General features: G+C 40.2%; 1 protein-coding gene across 3 annotated transcripts in view; it reads right to left on the reverse strand.

Moving 5' to 3' along the window:
* Positions 1-345: 345 nt before the first annotated feature.
* Positions 346-17,211, reverse strand: part of NKAIN2 (sodium/potassium transporting ATPase interacting 2) — a 518,720-nt gene continuing 501,854 nt past the window's right edge. For 2 of the 3 annotated variants that reach the window (XR_011680776.1, XR_011680775.1), the window contains 3 exons: positions 8,229-8,310; positions 4,495-4,752; positions 346-3,411 (listed from right to left, as the gene is read on the reverse strand). Coding sequence is in view for 1 of the 3 variants with exons in the window: in XM_071437552.1 (XP_071293653.1) it covers positions 3,402-3,411; positions 8,229-8,310 (92 nt within the window). In the remaining 2 variants the exon portion in view is untranslated. The remainder of the gene's footprint in view (positions 3,412-4,494; positions 4,753-8,228; positions 8,311-17,211) is intronic. The other variant, XM_071437552.1, reaches the window with a different exon arrangement.

The following is a 17,211-nucleotide window of genomic DNA, read 5'->3' on the forward strand; positions in this document are numbered from 1 at the left end:
GCAATACTTAACACTGTTGGCAACTCTATACCTATCATGGGCTTAAAATTCCTGATGAGTGGGCAAAACCAGCCCTGTTTTCTAAGTAAAGAGTCTGTTGCAGTCAGCCTTGTAAAAGAAACCTTTTAGTGTCAGTGATAATGAAAATACCTGGTACATATGACAGCGTTAAAATGGTGTCATGACCCGGCAATTTCTATTCAGGGCTGTCACATCCGTGCACTGCGCAGATCGGGATTGTCATCATGTAAATGTAATAGGATTCTTTATCCTGCATTGTTGCTCAGCTGGGAAGAGTAATTCTGAGTTTCCTGTAAGTTCTGAATAGCAGCAGGGGGCCATGAATAGCTTGGAAACCTATATTTTTCCATTTATTTTTTTTTTAATGCAAATTACACTAGTAAGTCAAAAAAATCACTTTTGTTAAAAATACATTCAGAATTAACAAATGCCAAAAAGAAAAGAAAAAAAGACACATTTGGATTGTATCTCTTGCCTTCTGAATATTTTAGTTTATAACAAAAGCCCAGCCTAGAAAAATAACATTCTTTACTGGATTTTGAGGAGGATACAGCTGTACAAATCAAAAATGCCATCCAGATATTCTCACATTACTGTGCTCTAAACTGCTTCCAGAAGAGATCTGTCCACTAATCATTTAGTTGAGTAGTCAACAGTCCTAACTTTTTTAATGGTGGTGCTCTAACTGCAACTTAAGCAAGGTTATGAATACCAACTTCATATAGGTATGTATGTGTGTATATATATATACTGTGTGTATGTGAGTGTGTGTATCTACTCTATATGTAATATATGAATACACATTTATATTGCAATCCATAGTAGTTAGATGTGCTTCCTATTTCCTAAGCATTTTACAAACATTAACAATTCAGACCTCACAAAAAGCCTGTGAGGCACATATTATTCCCGTATTATGGATGGGAAGACTAAGACACAGAGAAATTAAGGCCAAAATTTTCTAATTTAAAATCAGGCCTATAAGCTACGTGTAGACACTTCATTAAATTGTCTGACTTCTAAAATTGCTAACTACCAGTAGCCGCTGTTCCATGGGAAATCACTGAAAGGTATGAAAAATTATCTTCTGAAAATTGGATTGCTGCTTAGGTGCCTAAACTGGTTTCTTTTCATGTTAAAAAATGATTTTTATAGAAATATCGTTTTGATTAACTGGTATACAGGGAAAGATAAAATAACCTGTTATGACATTTTCATCCCATTTAAACCTCTTCATTGTGTTTAATACTGTACATCTGCTATATTTAATACTACAGAAAAGTAGAAACTTTTTTAGTTTTGTAAGTTATGGGAAATTTCAGCCTGTTACTTGGAAGTTGCATGGGGTTTCTAGGAGGTGAAAAGCATCTCTACCAGTAGGAACTCATATTTTCAGGAACTCAAGTATGAAAATTTAAATTTGAGATCCAAATCAGCAATGAATGCTTTACAGGATCAGGCCTAGGGGACATTCATGTTTCATGCATGAAATTCCCAGCAGTATCTGAGAGGGGAACCCTTGGTCCACTGCATCAGAATCTTCCTGGGTGATGCAGCCCCCAAAAATAGTTAGTCCTGTGTATTTTATATACATAGACATACACACACCTTCACACACTTACATATATATATATATCTATCTATATCTATATAAATCTCACTGAATCAATGTAGGTATAGTTCCTGAACATGTCCTGTATCTTGTTTTCACTGGTGAATGCCTGTTCCTCTGTCATTGTCCAGAGTTGCTGCTTGTGAGACTGTACATCCATGCAGACACAGCAAAGGGCACTGGCTTGTACAGGGATGGGTGAGTGGTGTGAGGCCTCTGGAGCAAGGGTTTGGCCAGCAGGGAAAAGGGAGTTGCTCAGGGGTGCCTTGAGCATTTCCAGGTGCTGACCTTCCCTCTTGCCCTCAAAAGCTACGTGGTCACCTCAGGTGTGGTACGTGCGTGCGTTTGTCTATGCAAGGTCTGAGCAAAGAAACAATGACAATCCAAGTTTCTGAAAAACCTGAGCAAAGTATTGGGTTTTCCAAGTGAAAGCCATCTACGTTCTTGAAAATACAGATCAGATGTAGAATAAAACATATGTTCCTAGGAGTTCAGAGTATTTCATATACACATTGACCTACTAGCAAAATTCCCAAAGGCATCTTGTTGCCAACTACGTAACAGCACAGAGGTTTTTTTTCAGCCACAATAATACAGGAAGATAAAATACACGTTCTAACACACAACAGATCCCCCCAAATATACCACAAAAAGGTCTTCAGTATTTCTTCAACTCAACTAGTCCCTCCCTGCCCTCTCCAACCAAAATCAAGAAATAAAATATGTGGATCCCTTATGGTGCAATTAGAAAAAAAAAAGCTCACTTACAGAGAATTTTTAGTTGAAATCAGATATAAAAGAGTAAACATAGCTAGTACATATTCAGTTGGCCTTTGTTCATAGAAATCTGCAGATGTCTCTGTAGTTAGTAAAAGATGTTTAGAGATAGCTATAAAAGCACCTACAGTGCGATAAATAAAACCAGCGGGATTAAGAAGCACTGTTTCTGCTGCTTATTTCCAGTAGGTTCAATTATTAGTTTCTGTTACCCCTTTCCCCATCCTTACCCCCAAAAGGTCTCAGTTATTTCTTTATTTATTTTTCTTTTTAATCATTATAAACTATTTCTTGACCACTGTGGAGCCCCAAAAGTAAAGCACTTATCAGACAGCTGGCAGTTTTCTACTTGGTTGCTCTGGAGCCATGGAGCAACAGAGCCTTATTCCCTGACATGAAAACAAAGCAAAACCAAACAGAAGAAAACCACTGACTTAGAAATCGTTCAGAATTAACAGCAGCATGTTAACTTCAGAAAGCTTGCACGTAGTTTCAATAATGTGCAAAGCAGTTGGGTTAAGGCAAGTATGAACTGTACAGCCTTCAGGGCAAACAATGCGCTGTCTATTGACTTCTGCTGCAAGGTCATCCTGGTATTTCAGTGTTGTTGACTGAGGAGACTCAATGGGCCCGGAGTGTGGAGGAGGCTCCCACAGCACTGAGTGGGCTGGGTTCATGTCTTAATCCAGATGGGCCGTGCTGGCGGTGGCCAAGGGAAAAAAGGGACAAAAGGTGGCACCAATGCCTCCACTGTGTCCCTCTGGTGCTGAGAGGCAGGAGGTTCAAGGAGGGGTTCTGGGGCGTCTCCTTTAGTACCTGTTAGAAAGAGAGGCTGCAGGTCTCTGTTGTTTTCTGTCTCACTGTTCAATCAGCTTTTATACAATATTTTTAGCACAAAAATTGAATTTCTTTTCTCTTTGAAGAACCGGGAGGTCATCCTGAAAGAGATTTTTGAACAGGTCCTCTAGCGCACCTTGAATAGTCCCCATGTTTACTTTGACCTAGAAGAAAGACAGAGAAAGAACAACACTTATAATCCAGCATATACTTTTCTGATCCCTGCCCTGCTGCTCTGGTGCCCTTTTGCAAGCAAGTGTAATCCACAAACCAGTTCAGATACACGTGAGATGAAGAGGACAGAAAGACAAAGTGTTTACTCAAGTAACTGCCTGGCTCTCTCTGGAACATTGTTAGAGAAGTCAGCACAAGTTTTCTAAACAATCTTAGGCAGGAGTTATATTTAATTATAATCTTTACTGTATGTCCATGGGTCAACTGGAATATGACCTGATTTATATAATCCATCAGATACATAGCTGTGTTTGTAAAACCAAGAAGTGACATGGTATGAGGGCAGAAGAGCTGGATTGCAGGGGAAGGCTGCCCACAGCTCACTCACAAAGCAGAAACCCTATGCAAGTGCCACAGCCCGGCCACCTTAACAGTATTGTCCCAAACCCATGTTTTGTAACTAAAGCTTTCAAGATGTTGTTTGCTGATAGTGGACAAATTGTTGTTTGTTGATAGTGAAAGCTTAGGTGGTAGGTTATTGAAATGTGTCTGAATCTCAAAACATGAGGTGATAATTACACAGAAGATTTGTACTGCATGAACATGTGGTGTGTTATGGTGGTTATACTCAAAGTGCTAGTTCAGTGTCTTTTTTTTTGTGTGTTTCATTTATACTTTCAGTGAATGGTGAAGTCGGTAGCACTTTCAGTTTGTGCAATTATCTAGACAAATGCCTATGTGTGTGTGCGTGTGCGCGCAGGAATATAGATACTGCAAATATTCTTAGGCTTCACAATAGGAGGAAAGCATGCTTCACTTCAGGGCTGCACTGCTTTTGAGCAATTTCTCCAGTGCATTAGGCATCAACATCAGACATGCATGGGGTTTTTTTGCTTCACTTCTTCTTTTCTCGAACAAACAAGTTCAGTGTGAAGAACATAAAGAAAGATCTCTCTCCCCTCCCTCCTTCCTACTGTTTTTAGAACAGTGATCATGCAGTGCAGTCTTGTTCCACAACCACCACTGTTTTTTTTCATGTGCAGCAGAATCAGTGTCAGGGAGTGTTTAGTCACCTTCCTCCGTCACCTCCCATGAGGAGAATTTTGTCTTGACAAATGATTTCCGCCATCCTATTGTGTCCTTCTCCCATGGTCTGGAAATGAGCACTGGCATCTCCGGCACAGAATGCCAGGAAGCTGCTTTTGAGTACATCAGCTGTGGCCACACTGCAAGGAGGTACATGAGCATCCCGTTCTGTTCAAAAAGCGTATTCGTTTTGAAGGGACTGTCTAGGCTTCTTGGCTTGTACAGCATAGAGCACACTGTTGGCACTTGAATAATAAGAAAATCCCATTTATAACAGGTAGAGAAATGTCACCATAAGAATTTTTCTCCAAAGCATAGTTTTAAATTGCATATATTATTCGCGTTAAAAAGTAAACTGATTTAAATTAAATATTAAATTGGAAGAGGTGATAAGGGAAACTGTGATTAGAATTTAAAGCCTAAAATGTAGAGAAAAAAACTTCAGTGTGAGTCTGAATCTAATAATTCTAGACTATTAAAGGTAACAGTAGCCAGAGATAGTCACTTCAATTAACTACCTAAAGATAATATTTCTTTTTCAGAAACCAAGATTTTTCTTTTCCTTAGATATCCTGTTCATTTAGGGTAGTTTTTCATAACTGATGAAACACCACACAAAGCGACTATGTGTATTTAAACTGAATTAGAATGTTTTTAAAAGTAGAGCTTGATTGATGAAAATCACAAATAAAAAGTAATAAATCTTTAGATGAAATAGTCCTGATGACTGAATAGAAATGTAAATATGAGAACCCTGAATAAATCAATATAATTTGCCCATGTAAGTTGGTGTAGGTTCAATATAACCTCCACGTTAACAAAATGAAGTCCTAACTTTAGCACACAGGAAGAAACTGGTTACAAAACAGTATGTCTTAGCAGTTAGCAATTAGTAAACCCAGCTATCCTTCAGAAGAATAGTTAAATACTGCATGTATAAAGGAGTTAAAATTTATTTCAATCACTTGGATGAAAAACTGTCTGACTTCCAAAGAAATAAGTTTCTGTTGATGGACTTCTGTCATTGCAATCCACTAAATCAATTCACATCAGCAAGAAGTGGATAATGACTGAGACCTAATACAACATTCTGTATGTCTTTAAGATTTGTACTAGTTCTGTATATGAATCAATCTGGTAAATATATAGGGGGCTCTCTGTTCTGTATTACTGACCTATGTGTTGAAATTTGTATTTTGAAAGAATCTGAACAACCATTAGAAGCTGATATTGTTTTGGTGAGCTTTTAAAAGAGGAGGCCATATGCTCTCCTTCCCTTTTGCAGCATGCCCGGCACACCACAGCACAGAGAACAAACTGTTGTTGTGCCTCTGCATATACTTAGCTATCAGATGATTTAAAGGCACCTGTTTCCTGTTCAATTTCTCTAATAAATCCGGAGCTCCATAAGATATGTGCTCAGTGTGAGTCTGAATAGGACAGGATGCAGTGGTGGCAAAAATTGATCTCTTGATCATCTGCAGGAATTAGATGGTATGATAATATATCTTCCATATATTATGCTTAATATGTCTCCTCTCCTCTCCTCTCCTCTCCTCTCCTCTCCTCTCCTCTCCTCTCCTCTCCTCTCCTCTCCTCTCCTCTCCTCCCCTCCCCTCCCCTCCCTCCCCTCCATGTTGTGTTTTTGCTTTCTTTCCTTGAACACTGTGAAGTCTTACATAGGTGATATTTGGGGAACAAGCTCCATAGGGAACCAAATCTTTCCTCCCAACAAATAAAGCTTTAAAATACCAAGTATTTTAAAGGCCTGCTGTTATCATATCAGCATGTTTTGATTTCTAATACATACTATTGCTGTAAATAGTGCTACAAGCAGATCAAACCTTGACTTGATTAACTTAAATTCAAATTTGTCACTCCACTACCTAATGGACTGCCTACATTTACAGAGCAACTGCAATGTGAATACATATGCATGCGTTCCTAGTGTGCCTCAGCTGTAAATAAAGAAAGGTATTTGTAAATGCCATAAAATCTTCTTAAGGACAGACTGTAACAATCCTAGAGAGCCCTGTCAAACACTCTACAGTCAGAGGGAAACATGAAATATCTTTATTTGACTGTGGCTGGGACATGGCAATGCTTTTCTGCATTGATTGGACAAAATGCCCACTCACATTCTGATTTCTGTCTCTTGTTTAAGACAGCTAAATCACCTATACTCCAGTGAGCATGCAGCATTGGAATAAGAGAGAACACAGTTTACATGGATTGTTCATCTATCTCTTCATCTAAGCTACAGGCTTAAAGATATTGCCTTCTTTTTTTTTTTTTTTCACAGGTCTAGCTTTCTTTCCAGTCAGTATGAAGATGCATAGTAAATGCAATCTGCTGTTCTGGAAGAAACACTGAGAGCATAAAGAGAATGGGATAATAGCTAGAGGGCTCCATATGTTGATGACAAGGTATGGTATACTGAGAAAGAGATAGGATTAGAATTGTTCTAAGTACCTATGTACCTCATATAATACTATGAAGGAAATAACATTTTCTAAATGTGCAGCACTGTGCCAAAAGTGCAGGTGAAAAATATTTACTTGAGCACAGACAGATGGGAAGCTGAAGCTGAGACGACATTGGAGATATGCACCATTGTAATTTGAGATTATTAAAAAGCTCCTAGCAAAGCTCCTGAAGGGCCCAGTTCCAAACACCAACACAGAACAGATTGTACCACTGATAAAGGAGTAAATGCAAGATTCCATTAAAAAGTACACTAATCCATTAGTAGACTTACTTCCACTAATCTGAAGAAATGAAATTGCATTCAGAGGTGAGTGGAATTGTGTGTTGGGAAGGCTACTGTTTGCTTGAACTTAGTTCTTTTCCACAAAAGAAATGTTCAGATGAGAAACAAAGGAAAAAACGTAACTGTTGCCCCTTTATGAGTTGTGTGGTGCTGTGCTTTTAGTATGTAGGGCATTGATGGCAAATAAAAAATATTTCCAAAGGCTGCCGCAGTAAGGTAAGATTTATCTGGGCAGTCAGGACTGTTCTGCATTTCAGTTGATATCAGTACAAGAAATATTTGGAGACGATTGTTCCTGGGCTGGTCTATGGTTGCGCATCAGATCTAGTGTGAATATACTCCAGCTGTGTGTATGAGCTGAGATTTGCTTATTCATTTAACTCCCAAACATATCAGAATGCACTCTAAGATGGAGTTGTCACTCAATGGTTAGGTAAAATACTGTCTTCTATTCAAACTAGTTTTAAAAGCCATATGTTGTTACATTTGTTTCGGCTTTTTTAAATGTGGAAACTGGAAATGAGGTACAGAGGTGCCTTGGTGAACAGATGCTCTCTAAATGCATCCACTAAATTAGCAAGATGCTGAACTTTTGATAAAACTTCATAAAAATCCACTTTTTTTCACAGCCAAGGTTTGTCACATATGATTAGTGTTTTTTCTACACCAAATTGTCACTGTCTCTGAGTGGAACCTGCCTGAATGAAAATAGGGAAAAATCAGGTGAGAACTGGATGCTGTTTGAACAACTGTGACACATGATATCCTGCCCTAAGAAATCATTATAATTCAACACAAGAGTAATGTTGGTTCCTAAGTGTAACTTTAATTCAGTCCATCAAAAAAGGCTTCTGACTATTCTGAATTTTTAAGTCATGCCATCTTTCAGCTTAATGATCCTTTAATATCAGGCTGCCACTCTGCTGAATATCCTAGAAGTTAAGTACTTACATATACATGGGCTGCAGCTGTAAATGAGATGTCTTCTGTGGACCTTGATAGCCATAAGAGTCAAATCCACCTATGAAATCAACTGAAAGGGGAGAAATTGCTTTCATTAGCAACATCTTTTCAGAACTGATAGGCACTATCATTCAAGAACCACCCAGTACACAGATTATTTTTGACAAGTCCTCTAATAATCTCTTAATATTAGACCAGCTAATTGGGAAGATACAGAAAAACAGTAAAAAAGTAAAGAAAGGCAAAGTATCCCTTTTTTCCCCTTTACTTTTAAAATCCATTCAATTTTAAAACCACATAAAAACATTAAAGGATTTATAACAACCATCTTTCCACCAAAAATAGCCACACCTCCCTCTTTTTCAAGTAGACCACCTCACTAATACAAAACAACATGCTATTTAGACATTAAAACTGCTGAAAACAATTTATTTATTGGCATGAATGCATTGCTTCTGACTGTGATTACTGTGGCTGGCTTGCTGTCATACCATGGCTCAGTAGAGGATGTAGAGGAGGGAGTACATTGATCCAACTCTGTCTGAGAGACAGAAGTTTCTCTGATTCCCTGTTTTGACATTTGGGTTGAAATGCATGAACAGAGAATTGGAACAATTTATCTGAGCTTCAGAGATGAAACTTCACAGATGTAAGGAAACCTGCATCTCTCTCAAGATGCTGAAGGTCTGCAAGAAGGTTGTAGGGTGGGAGTTATTTATTAATTCACACAATTTCCCGCTCCTGATGGCCTTCTCATGTTTGTTTTAAACAATTTCCAGTAGAATTCAATCTCATCTGAGCCCAAGACCCCTATATCTCTGCTAAAACACTTTCTTTGCACAGGTAAAAGGGTGCCATTTGCTTCTTTTGTCCCAGGAGATTCAACTATCGGCTTATAGGGGTTATCTGGGGGCAGTTCTTGTCCCTGAAATATTGTCTCTTACTTCACAGATCTGAATTGGACTTTACTTTAATAGAAAAGGGCCAAAGAGTTCGGGTATGGAAGTGCATTTTTCACATGTCTGGTCACTGCTACTGACAGACTGGCTCTGTGTACATTAAAAGCAAAAAGAAAAAAAGAAAAAGAAAAAAAAAGGCTATTTGATAGACAACACCTTCTTGTAGATCTAAAATGCAGTTACAGTCATAAACAACAAAAAAGTAAATTTACATGGTTTGATAACTTCCACAGTTGTTGGACTCTTTAACACTTGCATTTATAAAGTTGTTTTAATACTAAGGTACCCCCCAATTTGTGTCACACTTAGTCACACTTATCAATACAATTTCAGCCATTCCAGACATTGACCAAAAAATCAAATTCTTGTACGCCTCCATTTACCACTTACTCTGCAAGCAAAGAGCTACCAAAACCACTGGACTTCCTGGGTACAGTATGTCTCCATTGCAACTGCACACATGTTGAATCTGTCATAAAGTCATTCATTGCTGGCAAGAATGGCCCCTGCAGAAATAATTTAGCTATTTCTGTGCCCTGCAGCAGCATTATGTGTATTCCTATCCCAGAAAGATGTGTTACTAAATTAATCCCTGACATCTCTAATGAAGGAGGTTCTATAGCCTCTCCGTGTTGCTTTTCCTTGTGCCTAATTTCCTAATGTCTAATTTAAATGTAATTTCCTGCAAATTAACTACTTATCTATATTTTGGCCTTTTCTCCCTATGGATATGAAGAAAAATGAGCCATTTTTTTCTCTTATAACTGTTTTTAAACCTTTAAAAAAAGTATTTCATGCCATCCATTGTTTTCAGGTTTAAGCAAACCTAGTTATTTCAAATTTTTTTCACAGCTCATGTTGTCCAAGCCTCTACATTTTGAAGACTGAAGATCCTTCCTCAGTTTACTTATGTTTTTCTTACAGTGGGGTGCACAAATCAGGACTAACTGGGACAACTGCCATCTGTTCATTACCTGAAATAATTCAGTAGGTTTTGGGGTTTTGCATGTTTGGTTGGGATTTATTTTCTTGTTTTTGTTCTTCTTGCTTTGTGTCATTTGGGTTTGATTTCCAACTTCTTTTTTCAACTGCATCACACAAAGCTTAATAATCAGCTCTTTATTTTTTGCTTTGTCACTAACTTTAGCCTAGCCTAGTCCATATTTTATTTGAAGATGATTGATTCTTCCTCACAAGAGTTCTTTTGTACTTGTCTGTACTGAATTTCACCTTCTTGATTTCAAGCCACTTCTCAAGATTATTTTGACCTCTAATCCTATATTCACAAGTGCTTGTACCCTTCCCAGTCTAGTTTAATCTTAAATTTTTTACACACGATCTCTCTTTTATCCTCATTGTTGTTAATAAAAATAATGAAGAGAATTATTTCCCTAGCTGAGGTTCCAGTGGGGTCCCATCTGAAATGTCCCGTCTGCTTTATAACTACATTTCAATTAGAATTTTAAACAGTTTTGCACTCCACCTCTGCTGACTGCATCTGGACAGTACTTTTCTGAACATATTGCAAACCTTTTATAATGTCAAAATCTTGCTAAAATAAAGACAAATGCTATTTGTTGCATTTCACTTAATCAATGTCTGTAACCATCAGAATACCTTTATCAAAATGTTATCATGTCTTTGGGAACACATTAAGTTTACAGGCAGAAAATGAAGAATATTGTTTAGTGAAGTGTTAAGCTGGGAGGACCCCCCCCCCCCAATTCAAATACAAAGATTGCAGAAAAAAGTATGTTTTGCTGCAGGTATGGTTTGTTGTTTGCTTGCCCAATTTTCTTTTCATTTTGTTGCTCTTGATCCCTGACAACACAAGTCAGAAAATGCCTGTGTTGGATCAAGTGCCTCACTGTTGTCAACTCATGTCACTTTAGGGATATTGCTTGTACTCATTTGTCCAGCTTTGCATTTCTTCTGTACTTCCCTAGAACATTTTATTTCAAGCAACCTGCAAAACATTATTAGTAAGCTGCAGGCATAGACACTCTGCTTTGCAGATGTGGGGCAAAAGCTTGTCTTCAGGGCTGTTTTCAGAAAGCTAAACCAATGTGTTAAGAAAAAGATTTCTTTGAGAGAAATGATTTTGTGTGAGCATGAAGGAAAGATGCGTGCTGAATACCTCTTTGTGCATGGTGGCTTTGCCCTGCTGTACAGAGCAAGCACAGAGTGTTAGTAAGCCAGATTGCCAAGTTACAAACAAAGCAAGGTCGTAGACACATTTCTGTGTTCAGCTCACTATAGAAGCTCCCATGTGTGTAACCAAACGATGGCAGGGCAGTGAGTATGACCATGACCTCACTGGAGACATACAATGGCTTCTTGCAGGCAACAACAAGCTTGGCAAGGTAGGTGAAGGAAGGTAATAGAAAGTGAACTCCAGCACAAAAGGATTTCATCCATTTGTTTGCAGCAAGGTTTCTTCATGGCGGCTGCTTCTCAGCCCTGCAAACCCCGTGGTGTCCAGACTGTGCTAAAAGCTCCCTGTGGACTCTGAGCTGGTTTCTTAAAGCATGCAGCAGGCTGCCCTTTCTGCAGGCATTTTATCCTGGCTGTGCCTGAAAGGTCACTGAAATGTCATACAACTGATACATTCCTAGCAGCCATAACATCAGATGAATAAAACAAGGCTCATTAGCTGAATCAGTACAGAGGTGTCCATCCTTAGCCTCATACATCAAACACTTTTTTTGACTACTCTATCGTACATTCATCTTACATGTCACTGTTATCACAAGAAGCTCATGTAGGGTTTCACTTTAGTAAAAGCACACATGAACTAACAAGCATAATACAATTCCTTCTGTGGTGGGTTGACCCTGGATGAACACCAGTTGTCCACCAAAGCCACTCTGTTGCTTCCCTCCTCAGCTGAATAAGAGAGAGAAAATGTAACAAAAGGTTCATGGGTCTGGATAGAGACAGGGAGAGATCACTCAGCAATTACCATCACAGGCAAGATAGCCTTGAATTATTACCAAAGAAGAGCAGTATAATGAGAAATAGAGCCAAATATTAAACCTTCTTCCCAGGTTAAACTCCTGATTCTCTGCCTTCTTCACCCCAGTGAATGAGGGAATGAGGAATGAGGGTTGTGCCCAGTTCATCACAAGTCTCCCTTCCTCCTCAGGGGGAGATCTCCTTATACGCTTCTTCTGCTCCAGTGTGGGGTCCCTCCTATGGGAGACAGTCCTCCACAAACTTCTCCAATGTGAATTCTTCCCACGGGCTATAATTCTCCATAAACTGCTCCAATGGGTCCCTTCCTTGGGGTGCAGTCCTTCAGGAGCAGCCTGCTCCAGTGGGTGCCCCCTCAGGGTCACAAGTCCTGCCAGCAACCCTGCTCTGGTGTGGGCTCCTCTCTCCATGAGGCCACAGATCCTTACAGGAGCCTGCTCCAGCACAGGCTCCCCACAGGGTCACAGCCTCCTTTGGGCACCCACCTGCTCTGCCCTGGGGTCCTGCATGGGCTGTGGTGGATCTCTGCTCCCCCATGGCCCTCCCTGGGCTGCAGGGGCACAGCTCCTCACCGTGGTCTGCACCAGGGGCTGCAGGGGGATCTCTGCTCCAGTGCCTGCAGCAGCTCTTCCTCCTCCATTGGTCTTGGGGTCTGCAGAGTTGTTGCTCTCACTCCCATTCCACTCTTCAGCTGGAGTTGTTGTGCAGATTTTTTCCCCTTTTTTAATATATTATCCCACAGGCACTACTGCTGTCACTGACAGGCCAAGCCTTGGCCAGCAGTAGGTCCATCCTGGAGATGTCTGGCATTGGCTCTGTCAGAAGCCACAGGAGAAACTTCTAGTAGATCTTTACAGAACACACCCCTGTGGCCCCCTCAAAACCTGGCTGTGCAAACCCATCTTTGAAATATTGTGAGCTGAAATTTTTATTTTCCTAGCTGAACTTGAATAGGATAATAGCAGTACTGCTTATCTGAAATATGTGTTATAAAAAAATCAGGTAATTTTCTTCTTTTGCTTGTGTTAAGGGTCTTGTCAGACATATGACTGTTACAAGTGTAGCACAAGACATATGGCTTAAAGTAGGGACATATTTTCTATCAATAATTACCCACAGGAATGTGAAATTTCAACCTCTGCTCATGGTCAGAGTCCCCACTGTTTCTGCTTTACCTCAGGACAGGATGAGAGGCATAAATGGGTTTCTCATTTTCCATTTCTGGAAGTCTACAGTACATAGAAGGACCACTAAAATGAGATGCAGAAAAAAGACCCCAGTGCTTGGCATTACAATGGTCCTTAAATATATTCATGCATCTACTAAAATAATATTAAAAAACCTAGAATTACCCATGATAAAGATGACACCTTTAAAAAAAAAAAGAGTTAATGACCATGGAGGTACATGCCATGACTGGACATATTTCCTGTGTGGTAGAGCAGAGAGACAACACATGGTGCTCATATCCTACATCTGACCTGCAAGGTCTTAGATTTATCTGCAATCACTCCAGAGGCCAAAGATGTGGCTCCCTGGACTCAGGTTTCTGAAGTGCTGCCATTGAGCTTCACTGCCACAACAAGGCACATCACTGCAGGTGTAGCTAGAATAAAGGAGAGATGGCAAACAAACTACAGCTAATAACATTACTGAAAGCAATGCTGGTGCAGGAGTGAGGACGTGAGCCAAGAGAGAGCTGTGCACAAATAGTGGTAGCTAAAAACTGGCCAAATTGAGAAAAAAAAAAGTAAATGGAGAGGAGTAAAATTAAGTTTCATTTTAATACCTTGGAAATGACATATGGGGCAAAAATATTAAAAAACATATGGGGACACCTTTGCTCTTGCAGTTTTGCCAGTATCCTGGTACCCAGCTCTCCGTTTGGTGAAGACACTTCCAAACAATTCAGTGCTACTGCCTTTTTATGCTGTGAGCATGGTCTGGTGGCTGTTCCACAAAATAGCACACAGGAGGAGATTTGCTTGAATGTGATCTCCATAAAGTTTGTTTACAATGATAATCAAACATTATTGGGCTTTGTGCTGAGTACACAGTGATTTAGGCTCTCAAACCACAGTATAGCCAAACACCAGGGAAACATGGGGAAGGAGACATCTGCCAGCACATGAGGCTGTGCCCTTTCTGCTGTCACAGGAGGATTCAGAAATGGCATAAGGACTTGGACATGAGGTCCAGTTCTTGTGGTGCAATGAGCAGCACTTCTGCCAAGCAGTCAGTAATGAAGGGCCTGTGAGTGCTCTCAGCTCAGCCATTTGCAAGGTGAATATAAACCCCTCAGCTCAGCCATTTGCAAGGTGAATATAAACCCTCAGATTTTGAAACTGTAACCTCATGGCATTTGTGAGCTCTACAAAGGCCACTGGAGCTGCAAAGGGAAGCCCTTACACAAATTTTGATGGAGTTTCTCAGCTCAGATTTTGCTCCACTGCCACTATTTTCATGCTGTTTACTTGTATGATAATCAAAATCATTCAGTAAGTTTGTGCTTCACAGGGCCTTGTCCTCCAATTTTTTCTCCTTTTATCATGCTTCTTGTTGGTGTAAGGCAGCATCTTCTTCTGTTTCTGCTGATCCCCTGGGTGAGTCTTTTATCAGCTCTTCTGAGATAAGATGTAGGAGTGGGGAGGTACTCAGGTTTGTGAAGTCTAATAAACATGATCTGGTGTTTCTGCTCTCACAGAAATACAAGCAGGGATCTCTGCCTGTTGCTCCCTATAATTATCAAGCAACAGATATGCAGATATTGCTTTCCAGGTGTATCCAGCTCATGGTTGTACCCAGCAGAAAATACCAAGATGAATGGTGCTGTGGGTCCAGAAATTAGACTAGTCACAATTTGTCTCAGATTTGCAGGTGGAGAAGGCGTCTGGTCGGTAGCAGATTCTTGGACCGTGACATGAGGAAGACCATGCTCTGGAGAAAGGCCTCTGCAAGGCAGGGCTGGCCAACAGTGGGAACCATGTTGAGAGGACAGGTACCAAGGTCCTTGCTGAGCAGAAAGGAGCCAGAAGTCAGAAATAACCAACCAAGGGCTGGTAGGCATGAGCCCAAGGTAGCTGAAGGCAGAAACTGGGACCAGGGATAAGGCAGGCAGGAATAAGAACCAAAGGGCAGGTGGAAAAAACTGGAGCATAGCTGCAGCAATGAGAAGTACTGGACTGAAATGGCCAGCACTGCCTTTTATACCTGACAAATACAGCAAGCCACCTGTCAGCCTGTACACCTGGTAATAGGGTTGCTGCCTGACCTCTGCAAGGCTTTGCAAGGATTGTCTCCAAACTTGCAGTGGGGCTTGTCTGATACTTAGTAAAGAAAGAATCACTAAAAACCTGCACTTGGCTAAGAGAGCAAGAGAACAATAATAAGCTAAGAGAACAATAACAGTATGAACAATGTATTATTTTTCTAAACTGGATAGACCTGAGCATTGCTGGATAATAGCCATTTGCTTTCAAATTTTCATCCCTAAGTGCTGAGCAAAAAAATATAGCCCTGCAATATAGATTTTGACTGACAAATCATTTTAAGAATTAAATGTGTGGTAGACTGAATTATTGTAGAAGTTATCAAATGAGTCGTTAGGAAAAATTGTTCTTAGCCAGATCACTGCTAGGGGCGAGCAATAAAGAGAAGAAAAAGAAAAAGAGAAGGAAAAAGAAAATGCCTGGGGCAGTGGCCTCCAAGTATGACTGCCACACTAATAAATTAGAAAAAGAGTCATTAGTAGGTGCAACAAAGGGGAGAATTAAGGCCCAAATCTATGAAAGTTAACAAACCAATGCTAATGAAGACCTATCTAGATATTTGAAAGGAAAAGCAATAAGGAAAACTTTTAACAGGAGTCATGCTGATAAAAATAATTTAGTACAAAGCTATGTTCATGGCATGTAGGAAACTGCAAGGACTCACACTGACTGTCTCAGCAGGAAGGACACTAAGGCTGTGGACAGGTGTCCTTCGCAGGGCCACTGGAAATAATTAATAAGTCTGGTCCACCCACAGCAGCTCATCACCATTCCTCTCAAAGACTCTGCTATCTGTCAGCCTGGAGTGAGCTTGGATGGCAGGGACCTGTTGTTCACCCACTAATCTTGGCTGAAACCCTAAGAAGGCAGTCAGCTGCCCTCAAAGGGTGGGATACCAGGGTAGGGAAGGGGGCCAGCAGCCCCACATGGCCACTTGCAGGCTGTTCCTCTTCAGAATCCAAACTGCCTCTCTTCCTCCTCAGGGGATGAAGGACCAGATGCTCCCCATTGGAGGGTGTCCTTCCAAAGACAGCCCTCCATGTTCAGTGCAAAGTAGCAGGAAAGGACTGATGTTGAAATGGAGTCTTTCACCAGCACCAGAACAAAACATGCCTGAAAGTATTTTGCAAGCAATTTTCAGCTTGTGGAGAGTTTCAGATTTTGCTAATTTTTTCCTGATTTTGAATATGAGCTTTGTCTATTTTTCAATGTCAAAACATTTCCATGTCTAGGAAGACCACAACCTATTCAGCTGCATCAACAACCTGAGCATTGCTTCAAATGATCTGTAGCCTTTGTTATCAGAACCATCACTAGTTACTACCTAATTTCTGCCACTGGCTTGACACAACTGCCTGGGACATTGTTTCATGGTGTGAATGCCTTTGTGTTCCTCTCCTGAAATAAATAATTTATGATGAGTAATATTTTTCCAATGGTTTGGTATGAAATGTATCTTTCTTCAAAAAAACAGATGTTAGCAGTTCATTCACTATTGACACGTGCAGATCTTTTCCAACACTTCTGCAATGCCATTCCTGAATAGGTAAAAATAGTGTGGTCTATAGTTTAAAAAAAATTATGTAAGGTAAGTATATTTCCCTGGCTGTTACAATGCAATGATTTTATTAAGAAGTATTGCATTGTGATGAACTGCTGGAATGGAAATGTTACTTCCTTCAAGTTTTACGTTATGTTATTTAGGCATTTTTAAACTTGGGGTTGACAATCCCCACAGGAGGTGGTGATGGATGCAAGGGGAGTGGCAGG

The sequence above is a fragment of the Agelaius tricolor genome, unplaced genomic scaffold (genome assembly GCF_023055355.1).
Source record: "Agelaius tricolor isolate 1412-34295 unplaced genomic scaffold, bAgeTri1.0.p SCAF_1, whole genome shotgun sequence".
Lineage (NCBI taxonomy): Eukaryota > Metazoa > Chordata > Aves > Passeriformes > Icteridae > Agelaius > Agelaius tricolor.